This window comes from Nothobranchius furzeri, chromosome 10 (assembly GCF_043380555.1).
Source record: "Nothobranchius furzeri strain GRZ-AD chromosome 10, NfurGRZ-RIMD1, whole genome shotgun sequence".
Classification (NCBI taxonomy): Eukaryota; Metazoa; Chordata; class Actinopteri; order Cyprinodontiformes; family Nothobranchiidae; genus Nothobranchius; species Nothobranchius furzeri.
In genome coordinates this window covers 3188350-3212606 of record NC_091750.1, presented here as the reverse complement: position 1 = coordinate 3212606, position 24257 = coordinate 3188350, and the positions used below count along the sequence as shown (strand labels likewise).

Genomic DNA, 24257 nt, shown 5'->3' with positions numbered 1-24257 from the left:
GCGTGGCTGCTGGGAAACCTCATTCGTTGGGTTTACTGTCACCCGCTCTTCCCTTTTTGTGGATTACGATAAGTACTCTTACATAATTCAATTTTTATTTGGAATATTGCCCTGCCTGCTGATACAACAATCGATTTTTAATTGGAATACTACCCTGTTCGTGGATACGTTCAAGATTTGCTCCTGCTTTGCTTTATTGCCCGTGAGGATATGACGTTGCTGTTGCTTCGTTTATGACTTCCATGGGGAATAATTAATAACCTACTGACTTGTGTTCTTCCTGAGGAGTGTGCGAGACTGTTCTCCGGCGTGGGGTTCGTGCCTCACCACAGACGGCTGTTCCCTTGGGATCGCATCCGGTTCTGTTGTCGAGATTCTTCATAACTTGGGTTTGTTCAACGACCAAGTGGTCTCTTGAAGGACCACATTGACCTTGAAAAGGGGGGATATGTAAGGTTATGAAGTTCATGGTTTTCAACTCCATACAGCTGCCCCCTGGGCACAATAACACTGTGTAGAAAAACCAAGGTCGGGTTGTTCCTCAGACTGTATACATTCCAGGAGAAGAGTCCGAAGGAGAAGAAGAAGCTTTACCTACTCAAAGTACTTTATTTGTGATTAAAATTATTAAGCAAAACAGATGTTGATCAACAATAATCAAGTGAATGATCTGTGAAATAAATATGTCATGAATTATGTTTAATGAAACCAGGACTACGGCACAGGCACACTGATCCTCATCTCCATAGAAACGCATGACACATTGTTCCAACCAATCAGAGCTTTCGGCTGCCGCAGGAGAATCTGGTGTTGACTTCAAGTGTCCAATCTACTTTACTGAAACTTATCAACAATTCAGAGATATAAAACAAGGCAAGGCCATTTTTAAGTCAGTTCCATTTTGACTTCAGTTCTATTCACCATCATCCTAAAGACAAGCGCAGCCTGGCCAGATGCGTTTTCTTTAAACTAAGAACTGTGAAACGGGAGATTTTCGTCGTTTAACAACCAGACGACGTCCTTTCAAAATAAGAGCACCTGCTGACGCTGCTGAATCGTACCGGGCCGACCCTCCAGACGGGTTTTGAAACGTTGTGACCGCTGCACCGACAGCTCCATCGTACATCCGAGGTTTCCAGACCTGGCAATTCCTGATCTACTTGGGAGACCCCACTGGGTACGTACACGGCAAAATAGCGGCTCATGTCATCACTTTATAAGCCTCGTGATATCTAGTCATAACAAAGACGACCAGATTCGATTACGTCATCCTAGAGAATCTGAACCAGACCCACACACACACACACACGCACCAACACAACATCCGAATCCATTCTCATCCATCACAGAGTAGTCCTGGTAGATTGTTTAGAATTTATAATTCCGAAATTAAAGATTCTCAAACGATCCCATATATCTCTCTTTTCTTGTCTCAAAGTCAATACAGAGTGTTTAATTAAACTCCCTGATGATAAAAACAGCCTATTCTTCTGTTTATAAAAGTGAACTACTAACAGTGTATTAAAATACAACTTTGGTTAGTTACATCACTTTGATTCCGTTACACAATTTAAAGAAGTAGTCCAGTTACACATTTGTGGGCTTATAACTTGGCTTCTGAATGGCCTAGAGAGATCAGGTTTGTTTTAGTGTGCTCCAATCAACAGCCCCTACAACCACAAAAAGGAATGGAGTCATTAGCACTTATGGTTTTTAAATGGCACCCAGAATTATGTTACACGAAGCACAATTTCACATCATTCTGGGTCCATTTGTGTGAAAAGAAGGTCCAATCAGGCTGAAACGTTACAAGAAGGTAGAATCTATTGAGTTGTAAGTGATCTGAACGTTTCATGATGATCGCACATTCCTAAAGGGGGTCAAACCATGTCCCAAAGGTCACCGGGCCTGGTGTCACTTTAAAGAAGTAGACCAGTTACACATTTGAGGGCTTATAACTTGGCTTTGGAATATCCTAGAGAGGTCAGGTTTTTTTTAGAGTACTCCAATTAACAGACCCCATTACCCCAAAAGGAATGGAGTCATTAGCAGTTATGGTTTTTAAATGGCACCCATAATTATGTTGCATGAAGCACAATTTCACATCATTCTGGGTTCATTTGTGTGAAAACAAGGTCCAGTCACGCTGAAACATTACAGAAAGGTAGAATCTATTGAGTTGTAAGTGATCTGAACGTTTCATGATGATAGCACTTTCCTAAGGGGGTCAAACCATGTCCCAAAGGTAACCGGATCTGGTGTCAATTTAAAGAAGTAGTCCAGTTACACATTTGTGGGCTTATAACTTGGCTTCTGAATGGCCTAGAGAGATCAGGTTTGTTTTAGTGTGCTCCAATCAACAGCCCCTACAACCACAAAAAGGAATGGAGTCATTAACACTTATGGTTTTTAAATGGCACCCAGAATTATGTTGCACGAAGCACAATTTCACATCATTCTGGGTTCATTTGTGTGAAAACAAGGTCCAATCACGCTGAAACGTTACAGGAAGGTAGAATCTATTGAGTTGTAAGTGATCTGAACGTTTCATGATGATAGCACTTTCCTAAGGGGGTCAAACCATGTCCCAAAGGTCACCGGATCTGGTGTCAATTTAAAGAAGTAGTCCAGTTACACATTTGTGGGCTTATAACTTGGCTTCTGAATGTCCTAGAGAGATCAGGTTTGTTTTAGTGTACTCCAATCAACAGCCCCTACAACCACAAAAAGGAATGGAGTCATTAGCACTTATGGTTTGTAAATGGCACCCAGAATTATGTTGCACGAAGCACAATTTCACATCATTCTGGGTCCATTTGTGTGAAAACAAGGTCCAATCAGGCTGAAACGTTACAAGAAGGTAAAATCTATTGAGTTGTAAGTGATCTGAACGTTTCATGATGATAGCCCTTTCCTAAGGGGGTCAAACCATGTCCCAAAGGTCACCGGATCTGGTGTCAATTTAAAGAAGTAGTCCAGTTACACATTTGTGGGCTTATAACTTGGCTTCTGAATGGCCTAGAGAGATCAGGTTTGTTTTAGAGTACTCCAATTAACAGCCCCCATTACCCCAAAAAGGAATGGAGTCATTAGCACTTATGGTTTTTAAATGGCACCCAGAATTATGTTGCACGAAGCACAATTTCACATCATTCTGGGTTCATTTGTGTGAAAACAAGTTCCAATCACGCTGAAACATTACAGAAAGGTAGAATCTATTGAGTTGTAAGTGATCTGAACGTTTCATGATGATAGCACTTTCCTAAGGGGGTCAAACCATGTCCCAAAGGTCACCGGATCTGGTGTCAATTTAAAGAAGTTGTCCAGTTACACATTTGTGAGCTTATAACTTGGCTTCTGAATGTCCTAGAGAGATCAGGTTTGTTTTAGTGTACTCCAATCAACAGCCCCTACAACCACAAAAAGGAATGGAGTCATTAGCACTTATGGTTTGTAAATGGCACCCAGAATTATGTTGCACGAAGCACAATTTCACATCATTCTGGGTCCATTTGTGTGAAAACAAGGTCCAATCACGCTGAAATGTTACAAGAAGGTAGAATCTATTGAGTTTTAAGTGATCTGAACATTTCATGATGATAGCACTTTCCTAAGGGGGTCAAACCATGTACCAAAGGTCACCGGATCTGGTGTCAATTTAAAGAAGTAGTCCAGTTACACATTTGTGGGCTTATAACTTGGCTTCTGAATGTCCTAGAGAGATCAGGTTTGTTTTAGTGTACTCCAATCAACAGCCCCTACAACCACAAAAAGGATTGGAGTCATTAGCACTTATGGTTTTTAAATGGCACCCAGAATTATGTTGCACGAAGCACAATTTCACATCATTCTGGGTTCATTTGTGTGAAAACAAGGTCCATTTAGGCTGAAACGTTACTGGAAGGTAGAATCTATTGAGTTGTAAGTGATCTGAACGTTTCATGATGATAGCACTTTCCTAAGGGGGTCAAACCATGTCCCAAAGGTCACCGGGCCTGGTGTCACTTTAAAGAAGTAGTCCAGTTACACATTTGAGGGCTTATAACTTGGCTTTGGAATATCCTAGAGAGGTCAGGTTTTTTTAGAGTACTCCAATTAACAGACCCCATTACCCCAAAAGGAATGGAGTCATTAGCAGTTATGGTTTTTAAATGGCACCCAGAATTATGTTGCATGAAGCACAATTTCACATCATTCTGGGTTCATTTGTGTGAAAACAAGGTCCAATCTCGCTGAAACATTACAGAAAGGTAGAATCTATTGAATTGTAAGTGATCTGAACGTTTCATGATGATAGCACTTTCCTACGGGGGTCAAACCATGTTCCAAAGGTAACCGGATCTGGTGTCAATTTAAAGAAGTAGTCCAGTTACTCATTTGTGGGCTTATAACTTGGCTTCTGAATGGCCTAGAGAGATCAGGTTTGTTTTAGTGTGCTCCAATCAACAGCCCCTACAACCACAAAAAGGAATGGAGTCATTAGCACTTATGGTTTTTAAATGGCACCCAGAATTATGTTGCACGAAGCACAATTTCACATCATTCTGGGTCCATTTGTGTGAAAACAAGGTCCAGTCAGGCTGAAACGTTACAAGAAGGTAGAATCTATTGAGTTGTAAGTGATCTGAACGTTTCATGATGATCTCACATTCCTATAGGGGGTCAAACCTTGTCCCAAAGGTCACCGGGCCTGGTGTCACTTTAAAGAAGTAGTCCAGTTACACATTTGAGGGCTTATAACTTGGCTTTGGAATATCCTAGAGAGGTCAGATTTGTTTTAGAGTACTCCAGTTAACAGCCCCCATTACCCCAGAAGGAATGGAGTCTTTAGCAATTATGGTTTTTAAATGGCACCCAGAATTATGTTGCACGAAGCACAATTTCACATCATTCTGGGTTCATTTGTGTGAAAACAAGGTCCACTTAGGCTGAAACGTTACAGGAAGGTAGAATCTATTGAGTTGTAAGTGATCTGAACGTTTCATGATGATAGCACTTTCCTAAGGGGGTCAAACCATGTCCCAAAGGTAACCGGATCTGGTGTCAATTTAAAGAAATAGTCCAGTTACACATTTGTGGGCTTATAACTTGGCTTCTGAATGGCCTAGAGAGATCAGGTTTGTTTTAGTGTGCTCCAATCAACAGCCCCTACAACCACAAAAAGGAATGGAGTCATTAGCGCTTATGGTTTTTAAATGGCACCCAGAATTATGTTGCACGAAGCACAATTTCACATCATTCTGGGTTCATTTGTGTGAAAACAAGGTCCAATCAGGCTGAAACGTTACAGGAAGGTAGCATCTATTGAGTTGTAAGTGATCTGAACATTTCATGATGATAGCACTTTCCTAAGGGGGTCAAACCATGTCCCAAAGGTACCCGGATCTGGTGTGAATTTAAAGAAGTAGTCCAGTTACACATTTGTGGGCTTATAACTTGGCTTCTGAATGTTCTAGAGAGATCAGGTTTGTTTTAGTGTGCTCCAATCAACAGCCCCTACAACCACAAAAAGGATTGGAGTCATTAGCACTTATGGTTTTTAAATGGCACCCAGAATTATGTTGCACGAAGCACAATTTCACATCATTCTGGGTTCATTTGTGTGAAAACAAGGTCCAATCACGCTGAAACATTACAGAAAGGTAGAATCTATTGAGTTGTAAGTGATCTGAACGTTTCATGATGATAGCACTTTCCTAAGGGGGTCAAACCATGTCCCAAAGGTAACCGGATCTGGTGTCAATTTAATGAAGTAGTCCAGTTACACATTTGTGGGCTTATAACTTGGCTTCTGAATGGCCTAGAGAGATCAGGTTTGTTTTAGTGTGCTCCAATCAACAGCCCCTACAACCACAAAAAGGAATGGAGTCCTTAGCACTTATGGTTTTTAAATGGCACCCAGAATTATGTTGCACGAAGCACAATTTCACATCATTCTGGGTCCATTTGTGTGAAAACAAGGTCCAGTCAGGCTGAAACGTTACAAGAAGGTAGAATCTATTGAGTTGTAAGTGATCTGAACGTTTCATGATGATCGCACATTCCTATAGGGGGTCAAACCATGTCCCAAAGGTCACCGGGCCTGGTGTCACTTTAAAGAAGTAGTCGAGTTACACCTTTGTGGGCTTATAACTTGGCTTCTGAATGTCCTAGAGAGATCAGGTTTGTTTTAATGTACTCCAATCAACAGCCCCTACAACCACAAAAAGGAATGGAGTCATTAGCACTTATGGTTTGTAAATGGCACCCAGAATTATGTTGCACGAAGCACAATTTCACATCATTCTGGGTCCATTTGTGTGAAAACAAGGTCCAATCAGGCTGAAACGTTACAAGAAGGTAGAATCTATTGAGTTGTAAGTGATCTGAACGTTTCATGATGATCGCACATTCCTATAGGGGGTCAAACCATGTCCCAAAGGTCACCGGGCCAGGTGTCACTTTAAAGAAGTAGTCTAGCTACACCTTTGTGGGCTTATAACTTGGCCTCTGAATGTCCTAGAGAGGTCAGGTTTGTTTTAATGTACTCCAATCAACAGCCCCTACAACCACAAAAAGGAATGGAGTCATTAGCACTTATGGTTTGTAAATGGCACCCAGAATTATGTTGCACGAAGCACAATTTCACATCATTCTGGGTCCATTTGTGTGAAAACAAGGTCCAATCAGGCTGAAACGTTACAGGAAGGTAGAATCTATTGAGTTGTAAGTGATCTGAACGTTTCATGATGATCGCACATTCCTATAGGGGGTCAAACCATGTCCCAAAGGTCACCAGGCCTGGTGTCACTTTAAAGAAGTAGTCCAGTTACACATTTGTGGGCTTATAACTTGGCTCCTGAATGTCCTAGAGAGGTCAGGTTTGTTTTAGTGTACTCCAATCAACAGCCCCTACAACCACAAAAAGGAATGGAGTCATTAGCACTTATGGTTTGTAAATGGCACCCAGAATTATGTTGCACGAAGCACAATTTCACATCATTCTGGGTTCATTTGTGTGAAAACAAGGTCCAATCAGGCTGAAACGTTACAAGAAGGTAGAATCTATTGAGTTGTAAGTGATCTGAACGTTTCATGATGATCGCACATTCCTATAGGGGGTCAAACCATGTCCCAAAGGTCACCGGGCCTGGTGTCACTTTAAAGAAGTAGTCGAGTTACACCTTTGTGGGCTTATAACTTGGCTTCTGAATGTCCTAGAGAGATCAGGTTTGTTTTAATGTACTCCAATCAACAGCCCCTACAACCACAAAAAGGAATAGAGTCATTAGCACTTATGGTTTGTAAATGGCACCCAGAATTATGTTGCACGAAGCACAATTTCACATCATTCTGGGTCCATTTGTGTGAAAACAAGGTCCAATCAGGCTGAAACGTTACAAGAAGGTAGAATCTATTGAGTTGTAAGTGATCTGAACGTTTCATGATGATCGCACATTCCTATAGGGGGTCAAACCATGTCCCAAAGGTCACCGGGCCAGGTGTCACTTTAAAGAAGTAGTCTAGCTACACCTTTGTGGGCTTATAACTTGGCCTCTGAATGTCCTAGAGAGATCAGGTTTGTTTTAGTGTACTCCAATCAACAGCCCCTACAACCACAAAAAGGAATGGAGTCATTAGCACTTATGGTTTGTAAATGGCACCCAGAATTATGTTGCACGAAGCACAATTTCACATCATTCTGGGTTCATTTGTGTGAAAACAAGGTCCAATCAGGCTGAAACGTTACAAGAAGGTAGAATCTATTGAGTTGTAAGTGATCTGAACGTTTCATGATGATCGCACAATCCTATAGGGGTCAAACCATGTCCCAAAGGTCACCGGGCCTGGTGTCACTTTAAAGAAGTAGTCCAGTTACATCTTTGTGGGCTTATAACTTGGCCTCTGAATGTCCTAGAGAGATCAGGTTTGTTTTAATGTACTCCAATCAACAGCCCCTACAACCACAAAAAGGAATGGAGTCATTAGCACTTATGGTTTGTAAATGGCACCCAGAATTATGTTGGACGAAGCACAATTTCACATCATTCTGGGTCCATTTGTGTGAAAACAAGGTCCAATCAGGCTGAAACGTTACAAGAAGGTAGAATCTATTGAGTTGTAAGTGATCTGAACGTTTCATGATGATCGCACCTTCCTACAGGGGGTAAAACCATGTCCCAAAGGTCACCAGGCCTGGTGTCACTTTAAAGAAGTAGTCCAGTTACACATTTGTGGGCTTATAACTTGGCTTCTGAATGTCCTAGAGAGATCAGGTTTGTTTTAGTGTACTCCAATCAACAGCCCCTACAACCACAAAAAGGAATGGAGTCATTAGCACTTATGGTTTGTAAATGGCACCCAGAATTATGTTGCACGAAGCACAATTTCACATCATTCTGGGTCCATTTGTGTGAAAACAAGGTCCAATCAGGCTGAAACGTTACAAGAAGGTAGAATGTATTGAGTTGTAAGTGATCTGAATGTTTCATGATGATCACACATTCCTATAAGGGGTCAAACCATGTCCCAAAGGTCACCGGATCTGGTGTCACTTTAAAGAAGTAGTCCAGTTACACATTTGTGGGCTTATAACTTGGCTTCTGAATTTCCTAGAGAGATCAGGTTTGTTTTAGTGTACTCCAATCAACAGCCCCTACAACCACTAAAAGGAATGGAGTCATTAGCACTTATGGTTTGTAAATGGCACCCAGAATTATGTTGCACGAAGCACAATTTCACATCATTCTGGGTTCATTTGTGTGAAAACAAGGTCCAATCAGGCTGAAACGTTACAGGAAGGTAGAATCTATTGAGTTGTAAGTGATCTGAACGTTTCATGATGATAGCACTTTCCTAAGGGGGTCAAACCATGTCCCAAAAGTCACCGGATCTGATGTCAATTTTAAGTAGTAGTCCAGTTACACCTTTGTGGGCTTATAACTTGGCTTCTGAATATCCTAGAGAGGTCAGGTTTATTTTAGAGTACTCCAATTAACAGCCCCCATTACCACAAAAAGGAATGGAGTCATTAGCACTTATGGTTTTTAAATGGCACCCAGAATTATGTTGCACGAAGCACACTTTCACATCATTCGGGGTTCATTTGTGTGAAAACAAGGTCCAATCAGGCTGAAACGTTACAAGAAGGTAGAATCTATTGAGTTGTAAGTGATCTGAACGTTTCATGATGATCGCACATTCCTATAGGGGTCAAACCATTTCCCAAAGGTCACCGGGCCTGGTGTCACTTTAAAGAAGTAGTCCAGTTACACCTTTGTGGGCTTACACTGCAAAAACCAACCTGCTTAATACTAGACAAATACACTTTTTTAAAGTCAATAATAACTAAAAACAAGTTAAATTATCTGCCAGTGCAGTGAGTGAATTTTTCTTACTAAGATTTCTTGAAATAAGAATAATATCTAGACTTAAACAAAGCTAAAAGTAAGTGTTTTACACTCATTCTAGGCAACACACAAGACAATTAAATCTTCAAATAAGCCTTACATGGCTATTTCAGGCAATGAAAATTACAATAGAATCTTAAAATAATCTGTTACCAGTTGTTCTAAGCAAAAAACTGTGGAAGTTAAATCTGCAAATAAGCATAAAACACTTACTCTAAGGAACAAATAAGGCAAATAATCTAAAAACAAGTAAATTTAATAATTTTTTCCTGCTTTTTACCCTTAAATTTAGCAAATAAATCCTAAAAGTAGAGCTATAAGATTATATTTCTCATTATGGACTAAATATAATAAAACTGAAACGGAGCAAGTGTCAAACTTTTATTTCTCCACTTTAACAATTACACACAGGTATACAAATGAAAATGTGCCTTGTACAGGTCTGACAATTTCCTTATAACCCTCCCACTGTCCTAATGGGTGTGACCCCACGAGGAAAGTAGATCATTGAGCAGGGTGGATGGTTTATCCCTTGGGTCCATGTGGCAGGGGTGAGGTGGTGCTCACTCCTGCCACATGGACCCAAGGGATAAACCATCCACCCTGCTCAATGATCTACTTTCCTCGTGGGGTCACACCCATTAGGACAGTGGGAGGGTTAAACCTGTTTAAACATGTCAACTTTTGTTTCTACTGAGATCAAACTAAATGTAGTGTAGAGAATTACTGAAATATGCAAACATGAACAAAAATGCTGCACTTTTATGAGAGAACTTGATGAAGAGTTCTGCGTTGTCCTCAACATAAAACCAAAACCAATGTTATAATAGAAACAACATGAACAATATCACAAGCATAAATCAACAGGTTTTTAGTGTAACTTTCAAGGTTCATTTGGTCAGAGACATGAGATATTTCAGTAACCATCTGCAGGCCATAGATGATGGTGGATTAAACATGAGGATTTCAACATTTATAATCCTAGTGTCTGACCGACTGAACCTGGGATGTTATAGTAAAAGGCACAATAATGAATATAAAATACAATGAATGTAACTAAGTGAAAGAAAAGGGGGGATCTCTGGTCTGTGCAGCTCTTTAAATTACAGTTCCATCAGTAACTGTACCCCCATAATCTCACTAACTGTACAACTACTTTCCAATAAATGCGTACCATTCGGCCAGGGCTTTTTTGTAATATGATGTAGTGTCACGCTCATGAATAGCATCCTGGAGAACTTCTGTCTGAATGACAGACAGTAGGGTTGCCACGCATTTGGGATAAGTCAGATGGAGAGTATAAAAGTATGCCATCACATAAATCATAGCCTCACCAAGTTTTTCTTTGTCAAATGTTGTAACTGGCAAATTCCCAACAGCAATAACACACTTGCATCCATCGAACATCACCACTGGACATGACAAGCTTCGTTTCTGGAGGACTGCATCTGGATCTTCTGTAGGCTGCAAGACAGACATGGCACACATTTTAGTCATAACCTCAAAAACATTTAACCCTTTTCTTTGTTGGTTACACACTTTTTGTGTTTTAACTCATGGTTTATCTGTCTCTGGCCACTTCGAACAGCAGGAGAAACATTGAGGAAAAAAATGGAAGAGCTTGAAAAAAAGCTACCTAAAGAATAGTCCCGGTGAAAGAGTCACATGCATGAGTGACTTTAAACTACTCCATGGATGTTTTATTTTAGAGAACAATGCTATAAAAACTTGATTTAGCATTACCCCTCCTTCATTTTGTTGTAGTGAGTCTGTAGTATATCTTTATAAAGCAAATTACACAAAACAAACCTTCAGGACATGTAGAAATGCATCAGCAGCAGTCCCCATCTTTTTGGGTGGATGGGCAGGTGAGGGAAAGAGCGTTGGAAGAGCCTTCATCAATGCAAGATGGGCTTCAGCTGTACACAGCAAAAACAAACCTGCATAAACTTACATTTAAAAGGATGAGAACTTTGTATTCAAATTTTTATGCTTACTTTTGTCCATAGTCATTGGTGGATTCATTGCCTTCTTTGACACACCATAGAATTCCACCCTGGAGCAAAATTCTTGCCATCTTTGTTTGATTTGACTGACGAACTTGTTGTTGTGAGGATCCAAAATTCTGCGCAGCTCACCCAACACCTACAATATTAAACACAGATTAAAAAATAAAATAAATAACAGAGAAAATACATTTCTAATTTGATTCCAATTATGAACTCTCCCAATAGCGTACATGATGCAGTTCTTTAAAGCATGGATATGCATCCAAGATGTGGGAAGCTCGGTTCTCCTCTTTCAAGGAGTCTGAGTCAATGAAGGCTCTTCTGGAGTCAAACTCGAGGTCTAATAACTGGGACACATCTTCTTGGTTTGGTTTCGGCTTCGTGCACATTTCTTGTAATCTTCTGTAAAGTCTTGCTTGTATTTGCGGACTAACCCTGTCAGCTAAAATGGGGAGAAGTACAAGAGCATTTTATAGACTTATACATAACATTGGCTATATGGCTTGTGTGTCGATAAACATTTTTAAAAATTACATGTATGTACTCACATGAAGTGGAAGCATCAGAACTGCTTGCAGGTGATAACAGCAGATTAGATGCACCACTGGAAGAACTGCAATCAGCATCTTCATCATCAGCTTCTTTATCAGTTGGAGAGAGGTCAGTGAGTCTTCTCTTTGGCCGGCCCCTGTCTGGTGTTGGCCCTTGCTTTTTTACAGGAGTTTTCATATTTTGCAGCCTTTTTAGTAACTTTGCGTTGATGCTCTCCTGGTGACAAATGCATATATTTCATGCTTACTAAACAAAACAAAATGATTCATGGAGGAGACAAATAGACGAACTTACGTGTTTCACGCTTGCATCATTATCCTTTAGCATAGGATAATATTCCATGATTATTTTAGCCATTGCAGTGATTTCGTTCTTAGAGGGGTATCGCTCCATTTGGCCTTCGCTTGCTCTCAAAAGGGACACCATACTTGTGATTGTATTTCTCACTAGTCTGCATCTCAGTTCTTTGGACATGACACATTCATGTTCCCGGCTGACATGGGCCAAATCATAGTAACTCTTTCTGCATTGCTCCAACTCACTGTCTGTGTACACTACATATTCCGGAGGACTGGGGAGCTGCAAGGTCTTCTGCTGGCTTTTTTTAGCATCAGGACTTTGAGGCCTGGCTGTTGGAACTACCCTGGGTGAAGAATATGTTTCAGGGGTCTGTGTTACAGGATGGTCTTCCTGGTTTAGGGTGAGAAAAGAAAAGTTTCAAGTAATGCAAAAATAAAAGCACACTTTCTAGAGATTTGCTGAAATAAATATTTTTACACAATACCTCAGGGTGAATTACTGACCACACACGCTTTCTAGTGAGAAAGTGTTCAGGCCCAGGAAACAGGTCCCTCAGATCCTCGCGGCTCAATGTTAAGAGCATGGGCTCGTCAATGCATGCAGCTAACAAAAAGACAAATGCCAGTTAAACACACACACACACACATAAATACACACACACACACACATACATGTAAAATGAAATCTAACCTGTAAGGATAGATACTGTTACGTGATCCAGCTTCTCCATAGCTCAATCACCTGCAAAACAAATATATTTTGTTATTTGATTAGATTTTTTGATTCCTGAATAAAACTTTTGAGCCCACTGTAATAAATCTAATTAATATAAAAATAATAACAAAAGAAGATTTTTTCAGGAGGATGATTAAGATGAATGTCCAGCAGACATGCTCCGCTGTTTAGCTGTAAAATGGGAAAAGGAGACTTGCTAATTTATTTAATAATTGTTCTCTAAAACTTGTGCCAGGGATGCTAAGCTAACGCTAGCATTTGTTAGCATGCTCCGTTAGACATTCCCGCCCAAATAAAATCTATTCTGTCCGCTTGAGTTGAAAACAACAATTAGGCTGAACACTGCTTATATATAACATTTTAAAATTGCTTAACTCTCTCTTGCTTATATATCACATTTTAAAATTGCTTACCTCTCTCTATTCATGAAGTGTTTGTTCTCATACAGTTTTTTCTTGCCACTGTAACGAAGATCGCCCGCATGCAAATAAAATGGAGTTGGGTAACAACTAACACGGAACAAGAAGGGGGTGAAAATCTAAATTTTTGCTTCTACATAAATTTTAGTAATTTGTGCATTCATGATAAAAGTTAGTATATTTAAATCTCTTATTCTATTAAATAACTTGTCTTATGGATTTCATTTCAGTATCTTTTTTGGGGCAGTTTTATTTTGTTACATAGTTAGGATAAAAACCCCATCAAGTTGGTATGTTCCAAACTAGCGCGGTAGAAGTTCCACTTCCGGCTCATAGGTGAAGCAGCTAAAGAGTAGCTTTTGAACTTGACTATAAACCAGCATTTTATGCGTGACTTTGTAGTTATACAATGGCCTGCTGGAGGTGCGTTATTTGCTTTGTTTTTGTTGCATTAACGCTGAAGTCACTTTTAAGTCACATTAATACTGCACACAGTCGCAGTACGGATTTCCGTGTCATTTGTGGAGTCGATGGATGCGCCGAGGAATACCGCGTTTTCAACTCTTTCTATTACCATCTCAGACGGACACATTCACAATATTTCGCTGCTGGGAAACCTCCCACAGGTTGTCTCTCAGCTTCATTCGATGCAAATCTGTTAGGAAGTGAACATTTTGGTACAGCTATTTTTGCCGACTGTACTACCGAAACAAGACCAATTGAAGCAGAAACACCAGATTTCCCACAAACGTCGGTTGTGTTGGAGCAGGAGCGACAGGAAAGTCGGAATTTGATGGACAAAGACCAATCGGATGTTCAAACACCACGTCAGAATCAGGTAATGTACTTTGTGTGTGTGTGTGTGATTTATGAATATCTTCCAAATGAAGCTTTCTAGCACTGAAGCTTGTCTCAGATGGTTTATCCTTTACCTCATCACTTGTTTGTTGTCACTTTTCTGTCAATTTCTTACAGGCATACTGAAGTAAAATCAATGTACATCGTAATACACAAAAACAGACACAGAAATACACATTTATTTATATTAAAATATTTTAGGCGAACTTAGGCATCAAAGTGAACATCACTATGAATATGAATATTCCACACAGAGCTCAGACATGATGTTTACTGATGCTGTTATGGTTCCTCCATATTTATTTATTTGACTTATTTGTTGTGTTGTCAGCTTTTTTTTCAAATTGTGTCTACTGAAGTTCATATTTGTAAAATATTGTAGGCTGAGTTACAATATTTTAAACCGATTTAAACTTCTCCTTATTTACTGGTGTATAATTGGTGTAACTGACTTAACAGTGAGCCAGCAGCTTTCAACAAGCGGGTTCACTTAACTCCGGAGTCGATTCCATAAAGATTGCTTAAATTTATTAAATAATTCCTAAATTGTTTACAAAATGTGCAGCTTGACTAGATATGCCTCATCATATTAATTTTGTAATTGCAAATAAATACAACCAACTGCTGTAATATTTGTTTTGCTTTGTTTAGTTACTGATAGAATTGGAAACACATTCAGGGTGTTACTTTTCTTACACAATTGTCTTTCTTTGGTCCTGTAGGGCGTAAGAGAACCTGTTGCTCTCGCCAGATGTGCAGCTGCATTTGCTATTGGTGTGCGTGAGCAATGCCACCTATCACAGGTACTGCCTCATCTAATAATACCCCCTATTTTTGTGTCATTGTTCATTTGGAAAAAAGGGGATAATTTTAAAGTGTGGTTCACTGGAGTGAAAAGATATTTTAACCTTAACAAGTTTTTTCATTACTATTTTACTATAAATAAATAACACTGAAAAAAGTTAACAATTCAATGCATTGTATTTATATAGCGCCAAATCACGACAATAGTCGTCTCAGGGCACTTCACACAGTAAACAGTTAGGTATGCCACTCAGTAAAAAGTTTCCTATATAAGGAACCCAGCAGGTTGCATTGAGTCACTGACTAGTATCAGTGTCTTTACAGCAATCCTCATACTAAGCAAGCATTTAGCGACAGTGGAGAGGAAAACTCCCTTTTAACAGGAAGAAACCTCCAGAGAATCCTGGCTCAGTATAAGCAGCCATCCTCCACGACTCACTGGGGATCGAGAAGACAAGAACACACACACACACACACACACACACACACACACACACACACACACACACACACACACACACACCACATTTACTTAATAGTGTTTCTGAGGCTGCTCATTTTATGATTCTTTAGAAGCCTATTTGTGTGAATCTGAACTATTTCTACAGCTGAAGTAGTAGTAGCACATTCTATGTTAAAGAAACATTTCAGATGAGGACAGTCATTGAGTTGCTTTGCTATGTTTTTCATATTATTTACATTTTCACTTCTCTAATGTTATTTTTTTTTCCCATCAGACGAGTGTGAACAACATTGTCCTTGGTGTTCAACAGTATCAAACGGCTCTTCTGGCATCCTTGAGAGAAGAAATGAAGACCATCCTACAAAGGCATCCTGACAGCACTGGACCTTTACAAGCAGAAGTTCTTTCAACACTGGACAACTTTCAGGACCCCTTTCCTCTATGTGCAGCTATTAACCTACAGGACCCAGCAACACAGATGCATTTTAACCCAGTTTCACCTGAGGAGATCATCATTTCCAAGTATGCCTGTAGAGTTAAAAAGGGAGAATCTAGAGTTCTTGCAATCAAAAACAAGTCTTTCTACTACATCCCTCTGATTGATAGTTTGAAACAGCTACTATCCAATTCAAGACTATTTGACATGTTCAGTGCTGCACCTCAAAGTTGCTCCAAGGCCAATTTTTTGTATGACATTAATGATGGAATTATTTTCAAAACCAACCCACTGTTTTCTAAGAAGAACTCTGCCTTACAACTTATATTGTATTCTGATGAGATAGAAATTTGTAACCCCCTAGGGTCACGTGCAGGTGTAAATAAATTATTAATGTTTTATTACACATTAGGCAACATCAACCCTAAGTTTAGATCAAAGCTGGCTTCAATCAGACTTATTGGAATCGCAAAGTCTAAAGACATAGATGAGTGTGGGGTAGACATTATACTGCAGAGAATTGATGAGGACTTGAAGTTGCTGTATGACGGTGTTATGATTAACACTGTGAATGGGGAATTTTATTTAAATGGAGCAGTTATTGCTGTGTGTGGAGACACTCTTGCCCAGCATGAGCTTGCAGGATTTAAGGAAGGAGTTGGTTTTGCATATAGCAAATGCCACCATTGTGAGTGTACTTTTGATGAAATGCAAGCAAATTTCAATGAACAGAGTTTCACCAGACGGACATTGGACAGACACATAAGACAATGCAAAGAAACTGATAGGGCAACTACTGAATTCTTAAAATCCTCGCTTAAAACGACTTTTGGCATAAATAGACAAAGCAAGTTAGTTGATTTCCCAGGTTTGAATCTCATAGAGCAAATGCCACAGGATATTATGCATATAATTCTTGAAGGAGTGGCACCAATGGAAATTAAGTGTGTGTTGAAATATCTTGTTTTATCTGGAAATTTAGAATTGGACATTTTTAATTCTGCCATGCAGACTTTTCCTTTTTCATCAACAGACATACGTGACAAGCCTTCACCAATTAGTATAGCTACTTTAGCTTCAAGTGACAACAGACTCAAACAATCCTCTGGACAGATGCTTATATTGATCAAGATTTTGCCATTCTTATTGGACTGTGTTGTGGAGAAAAATCCATATATCCAGTTTATTTTGGATTTAATTGAAATTGTTAAAATACTTTTTGCCCCAGTTTTGTCTGTACAAACTGTGTCCAAACTAAAACAGATGATAGAGAATCATCTTAAACAATTCAGACAACTATTTCCTGAAAACAATGTAATCCCAAAGCAACATTACATGCTACATCTTCCCTCTCAGATTATTGCTCTGGGACCTGTAATACGGCATATGTGCATGAGATTCGAGTCTAAACATAGTTTTTTTAAACAATGGTCATCCAAATTAAATTTTAAGAATGTGTGCAAGTCTCTTGTAAACCACAATCAGCTGCTGGAGTGTTGTCAAAGTGAAACAGGAATTGAGCATCCAATTTTTTTTACATGAAAAAGAACTAGGTCCTGTATCAGATGTATCTAATATTAATCATTTACCATACCATACCATACCATACCATTTTATTTATAAAGCGCATTCAACATGGCATTACAACCAGACAAGGCGCTGTACATTAAAAGATTACAGTTAAATTAACACGTTCAGAATGACATTTAAAGCATAGTTTATAAGAAAAAATGAAAACAAGAAAATACTCGAACTAACAGTCGTAAAACACTAAAAACGCAAAGGAATGTGAAACAACAGATAAAAACATATGAAAGAACCACAGTAATACAGATGTTAATTATTGTGCATTCTATTGTAGAAAGAATGCAGTTGTCGAAAGTGGTCCATGTTTATGTATTATATGCAAGGTTGAAGTAGTGAGTTTTCATGCGAGATTTAAAAATGCTAATTGTTGGTGCTTGCCTCACTAGTAGTGGCAATGCATTCCACAGCTTGGGAGCACAGACAGAGAAAGCCCTTTCTCCACGGCTTTTCAGACGTGCGTTTGGAAGAGCTAGGAGGAGCTTATCCTCAGACCTGAGAGCACGAGGCGGATTGTAGTAATGGATGAGTTCACACAGATATGGAGGAGCTTGACTGTTCAGGGATTTATAAGTGAGCAGCATGATTTTGAAATTGATCCTGAGATGAACGGGCAACCAGTGGAGAGATTTTAGAATTGGTGTAATGTGCTGTCTTCTGTCAACTCCAGTCAGGAACCTAGCTGCTGAATTCTGGACTAGCTGAAGTCTAGATTGAGCTGCTTTACTGATGCCGTATAAGCAGGAGTTGGAGTAATCCAGCCGTGAAGTGATGAAAGTGTGGACTACTGATTTGAGAAGACGAACACTCAGGATGTGCTTTAGTTTAGAGATACGCCTGAGGTGGTAAAAACATGATTTAACTGTGTTATTGACCTGAGCATCCATCTTCAGAGCCTGGTCTATTTTAACTCCAAGGTTGGAAATTACAGTGGAGACATTAGGTGATAGATAGTTGAGGTCAGGTTGATGAGTAGCCGGGATGCTGTGAGGATTAAAAACGATTACTTCTGTTTTGGAGTCATTCAGATGGAGGAAGTTATCAGCAAGCCAAAGCTTAACATTATCGATACAATCAGACAGAACTTGCATTTATTGAGTTGGCTTGAATGAAAAGTAGATCTGACAGTCATCAGCGTAAAGATGGTATGAGACAGCGTGCCTTCTGAAAATGGCTCCTAAGGGCAGTATATAGAGGTTAAATAGTAACGGGCCGAGTATTAAACCTTGTGGGACACCCCAACGGAGTGGTTGTGACTCGGATGAACAGCCATCCAACATGACTCTAGCGGACCTGTTATAAAAGTATGACCTGAACCAATCTAGGGCTGAACCAGAAATGCCAGCCCAAGTCTGAAGTCTGGTGATCAAGATGTTATGATCGATCGTGTCAAATGCTGCTGATAGATCCAAAAGTAGCAGAACCACATGGAAACCTGAATCTAAAGCGAGAAAAATGTCATTAAACACCCGAACATGAGCAGTTTCAGTGCTGTGCTGTTTTCTGAAACCGGACTGAAAAATGTCCATTACCTGATTGTCATTTAGATGTGTCAGCATCTGTTCATACACTATTTTCTCAAGGACCTTAGATAAAAACGGTAATTTGGAAATTGGTCGGAGATTAGAGTAATCAGTGGGGTCGAGACCAGGTTTTTTCAAGATTGGCTGAAGAACGGCGTGTTTAAAGGCAGAAGGAACTTCAGCCAATGTCAAGCTACTATTTAAGATGTCTAGCACATTATGGCTAATGAAAGGAAAAACCTCTTTCAGGAGACGAGGTGGGATAACATCTTCTGGGGAGCCAGACGGTTTCATGGCAGCAACAGTTTTTTCTAGATAGGGCAGAGAGATGGGCTGAAAGCTTTGAAGTTGCACATGAGGGGGAATGACTGAATCAGGAACATGGTTGGTTTGGTGAATCTGAGCTCTGATTACACTAATCTTATTTAAGAAAAACTGCAGGATTTGGTTACACAAGTCAGCAGACGCAGAGGAAAATAGTTTTGTAACTGGTGAAAGCACTGCATTCATAGTTTTATATAACACACCTTGATTATTAGAATTAGCCGTTACGATGCTTGCAAAAAATCGATTTCTTGCGCCTCTGACTGCTCTTTGGTACTGAGACCACGCCTCTCTCATGGATTCAAAGGATACAGTAAGCCTGTCTTTTATCCATTTACGTTCCAGTCTTCTGGCATGTTGTCTCATGGAACGAGTTTGCTCGTTCAGCCATGGGTCAGGTCGGGATGTATTTCGCCTTGATTTTAATGGAGCGACAATATCCAAAGCAGCCAGACAGGATGAATCAAGCGCATGAAGTAATCCCTCAACAACAGTAAATTCATCAGTAGATTGAAATGGAGCTGAATTCAAAGCAAGAATAGCAGCAAAATGTGCAGCAGTATTGGGTCCGATTGTTCGAGAGAAGCTGGGACGGAAACACTCAACACGAGAGGCAGAGTCTAAGTTCATATTAAACACAACTGGTGAGTGATCAGAAAAAGTTGCAGGTAGAATGCCAAGATCACTAATTTGCAGCCCATGACAAAAAATCAGGTCTAGTGTGTGTGTATGACCATGAGTGGGTCCATTAACACGTTGGGACATGCTAAATGAGTCAATAAGATCTAAGAAATCCTTTACCAAAGGTTTGTCAGGACAGCAGACATGAATATTAAAATCACCCAGCAAGAGTATTTTTCCATATCTGCAGGAGACGTCTGCCAGGAAGTTTGCAAATTCATTAAGAAAATCCTTGTTATAGGGTGGTGGACGGTAAATGAGTGCACATAACAATGGAGGGGAACGTCCCAGTTCAAACAAACTTAATTCAAAAGACAATGGAGTTGATTGATGGGTAATCGGTGTGCAGACAAGATCTGATTTGAATATAGTCAATAGACCTCCGCCCCGGCGCTGTGCTCTTGGAATGTTAATGAAGGAGCATCCAGGAGGTAACATTTCAACAATAGCAGCTGAATCTCCAGGGGTTAACCATGATTCAGTGGCGCATAGAACAGACAAGCTATTGTTCAGGAAGAATTCCTTCAGAATAAAAGTTTTATTTCCAACCGATCTGGCATTGATCAGTGCAAAGCGAGTCGACTGCTTTCCCGATGGAAGAGAAAGTCCGGCTCCATCAAATCTTGCAATATACTGTAGGTTGGCCATATTTATTCCCCGCTGATTGTGCCGTCCAAAACGAGAGCGGCGAAAACGAGAGCGGGAGGGCAACCCGGTGGAACCCAAAGAAACAACAGGCACCAAGCACCCACCTCGAGCATCAGGGGAACTCCGAAAGCACCGCTCCTTTCCCCATACGCAGTAATCTGATGTGATTAGGCGATCTCCACATCTCCCCCGATTGTGTGCCGCAAGCTGGTCAGCAGCGGTCGGCCGCCGGATCATCCTCGGTTCCGAAGCACACATACAGCGCTTGGCTCCGTGAGCTCCCAGCTGGAGAATCATCCCCACATCCCACGCACTCGCGCAGCTCTCAGCTCCGTGAGCTCCCAACTGGCCGGTCATCCACACCTCAGACACATCCATGTAACATTCAGCTCCATGTCCTCCCGGTAGCAGCGAGATCAGCTCGACTCGATTGAGATGCCGATGGATCCGGGACATCACAGTCACGGAGCAGCGCTCCGATATGGCTTCGCCACGCCGGATCCTTCGGAGCTGAACAAAGAAGCCGCCTCGTTTCCCCCGCTTCTTTTTCCACGGTCTCCGGGGCAGCGGCAAACCGACGGGCAGCACAAGCCCGGAAGCTGGGCTAACGTCAGTCTCCAGCGGCGGTGGGAAAGCGTGGAGCAACACAGGCTCTGCAGCTGGGTTCGCGTCAGTCTCCAGCGGCGGTGGAAAAAGGTGTCCCGCATTAGAGTTCTGAAAATCATCCATTCTAGAGCGGATCGAGAGCAGGAAGTCCCGATCATACACCAGCAGAGAATCGGCACTGCATATGGAAAAAATACAAGAATACAATAGAAAAACAAAAAAGGTTGGGAGCTGAGCAGACACGCAGCCGGTCATGGGCGCCATCTTGGTCATTTACAATCAAAGGTTGTAGATTTTTTGGGCATTGAAGATGCTGTACATCATGCTGTTAGAGTAAAGTGGCTTATTTCACTTGTTAGCAAATACATCTGTGACAGATCCATGATTCCTATTTCAGCAAATGGTTTAATCCCTACCTTTGGACTCATAAAAAACATTTTCGTTGTTAATAGTGTGCTATGTTGCTTTGAATACCAGGTGTATGAAACATTGGGTTTTAACAAAGAGTTTCTTGCCTATGAAGTTGCAATACCTAACCTTGCCCAAGCAACCGAACTGACTGATGTTGAAAACCTACTTGATTATACCTCATATTACACAGTCAATTTCAAAAACTGTGTCTATGTTATGACAAAATATAACCTTGAAGATGTCATTGCTTTAAACCTATAATAAATATGTTGATGGGACTGTGTTTTTCTTATTTAAAGAAAATCAAGTGAGTGGTTCTTATTTTGAGAAAGATTTTTATTTGAAACGATAGCTGAAATTTTTTTTTGCTTGAAATTAATGTAAAATGGTTACATTTAAGATTTACAGACTACATAAGAATAAAAAACAAAATTAACTTAAAACAAGACTGATCTTCTAATGCATTAGACTGGAAACTAGCTTGTAATGTTTAAAACAAGATGGAGAAGACAATTTGAATAGATTAAAGACAACAAATCTTGTTAAGCTGCAAATAATTTGCAATGTATAACTTGGCCTCTGAATGTCCTAGAGAGATCAGGTTTGTTTTAATGTACTCCAATCAACAGCCCCTACAACCACAAAAAGGAATGGAGTCATTAGCACTTATGGTTTGTAAATGGCACCCAGAATTATGTTGCACGAAGCACAATTTCACATCATTCTGGGTCCATTTGTGTGAAAACAAGGTCCAATCAGGCTGAAACGTTACAAGAAGGTAGAATCTATTGAGTTGTAAGTGATCTGAACGTTTAATGATGATAGCACATTCCCATAGGGGGTCAAACCATGTCCCAAAGGTCACCGGGCCTTGTGTCACGTTAAAGAAGTAGTCCAGTTACACAGTTGTGGGCTTATAACTTGGCTTCTGAATATCCTAGAGAGGTCAGGTTTGTTTTATAGTACTCCAATTAACAGCCCCCATTACCCCAAAAAGGAATGGAGTAATTAGCACTTATGGTTTTTAAATGGCACCCAGAATTATGTTGCACGAAGCACAATTTCACATCATTCTGGGTTCATTTGTGTGAAAACAAGGTCCAATCAGGCAGAAACGTTACAGGAAGGTAGAATCTATTGAGTTGTAAGTGATCTGAACGTTTCATGATGATAGCACTTTCCTAAGGGGGTCAAACCATGTCCCAAAGGTCACCGGATCTGGTGTCAATTTAAAGAAGTAGTCCAGTTACACATTTGTGGGCTTATAACTTGGCTTCTGAATGTCCTAGAGAGATCAGGTTTGTTTTAGTGTACTCCAAATGAACAGCCCCTACAACCACAAAAAGGAATGGAGTCATTAGCACTTATGGTTTGTAAATGGCACCCAGAATTATGTTGCACGAAGCACAATTTCACATCATTATGGGTTCATTTGTGTGAAAACAAGGTCCAATCAGGCTGAAACGTTACAAGAAGGTAGAATCTATTGAGTTGTAAGTGATCTGAACGTTTCATGATGATCGCACATTCCTATAGGGGGTCAAACCATGTCCCAAAGATCACCGGGCCTGGTGTCACTTTAAAGAAGTAGTCGAGTTACACCTTTGTGGGCTTATAACTTGGCTTCTGAATGTCCTAGAGAGATCAGGTTTGTTTTAATGTACTCCAATCAACAGCCCCTACAACCACAAAAAGGAATGGAGTCAATAGCACTTATGGTTTGTAAATGGCACCCAGAATTATGTTGCACGAAGCACAATTTCACATCATTCTGGGTCCATTTGTGTGAAAACAAGGTCCAATTAGGCTGAAACGTTACAAGAAGGTAGAATCTATTGAGTTGTAAGTGATCTGAACGTTTCATGATGATCGCACATTCCTATAGGGGGTAAAACCATGTCCCAAAGGTCACCAGGCCTGGTGTCACTTTAAAGAAGTAGTCCAGTTACACATTTGTGGGCTCATAACTTGGCTTCTGAATGTCCTTGAGAGATCAGGTTTGTTTTAGTGTACTCCAATCAACAGCCCCTACAACCACAAAAAGGAATGGAGTCATTAGCACTTATGGTTTGTAAATGGCACCCAGAATTATGTTGCACGAAGCACAATTTCACATCATTCTGGGTCCATTTGTGTGAAAACAAGGTCCAATCAGGCTGAAACATTACAAGAAGGTAGAATCTATTGAGTTGTAAGTGATCTGAACGTTTCATGATGATCGCACATTCCTATAGGGGGTCAAACCATGTCCCAAAGGTCACCGGGCCTGGTGTCACTTTAAAGAAGTAGTCCAGCTACACCTTTGTGGGCTTATAACTTGGCTTCTGAATGTCCTAGAGAGATCAGGTTTGTTTTAATGTACTCCAATCAACAGCCCCTACAACCACAAAAAGGAATGGAGTCATTAGCACTTATGGTTTGTAAATGGCACCCAGAATTATGTTGCACGAAGCACAATTTTACATCATTCTGGGTCCATTTGTGTGAAAACAAAGTCCAATCAGGCTGAAACGTT

At 40.3% G+C, this 24257-nt stretch overlaps 2 protein-coding genes across 2 annotated transcripts; one reads left to right on the top strand and one right to left on the bottom strand.

Moving 5' to 3' along the window:
* Positions 1–10020: 10020 nt before the first annotated feature.
* LOC129162298 (uncharacterized) lies at positions 10021–13474 on the bottom strand. The gene is made up of 9 exons (XM_070555262.1): positions 13399–13474; positions 12941–12991; positions 12735–12853; positions 12245–12640; positions 11947–12166; positions 11629–11840; positions 11387–11534; positions 11199–11308; positions 10021–10853 (listed from the first exon to the last, which is right to left on the bottom strand). The coding sequence occupies exons 2-9, from the start codon at positions 12978–12980 to the stop codon at positions 10542–10544; spliced, it is 1557 nt and encodes a 518-aa protein (XP_070411363.1). The 5' UTR covers positions 12981–12991; positions 13399–13474; the 3' UTR covers positions 10021–10541.
* Positions 13475–13813: 339 nt separating this feature from the next.
* LOC129162297 (uncharacterized) lies at positions 13814–22003 on the top strand. Its single transcript, XM_070555261.1, has 4 exons — positions 13814–14242; positions 14985–15065; positions 15804–16622; positions 21809–22003. The coding sequence occupies exons 1-4, from the start codon at positions 13814–13816 to the stop codon at positions 22001–22003; spliced, it is 1524 nt and encodes a 507-aa protein (XP_070411362.1).
* The last annotated feature ends 2254 nt before the right edge of the window (positions 22004–24257 follow it).

Coding starts and splice junctions, on each gene's coding strand:
- LOC129162297 (XM_070555261.1), top strand. CDS start 13,814: ATGGCCTGCTGGAGGTGCGTTATTTGCTTTGTTTTTGTTGCATTAACG. Junction 14,243..14,984: donor AAACACCACGTCAGAATCAG/GTAATGTACTTT, acceptor TTGGTCCTGTAG/GGCGTAAGAGAACCTGTTGC. Junction 15,066..15,803: donor AGCAATGCCACCTATCACAG/GTACTGCCTCAT, acceptor TTTTCCCATCAG/ACGAGTGTGAACAACATTGT.
- LOC129162298 (XM_070555262.1), bottom strand. CDS start 12,980: ATGGAGAAGCTGGATCACGTAACAGTATCTATCCTTACAG. Junction 12,641..12,734: donor GGTCAGTAATTCACCCTGAG/GTATTGTGTAAA, acceptor ACCCTAAACCAG/GAAGACCATCCTGTAACACA. Junction 11,841..11,946: donor TTCTGATGCTTCCACTTCAT/GTGAGTACATAC, acceptor TCCCCATTTTAG/CTGACAGGGTTAGTCCGCAA.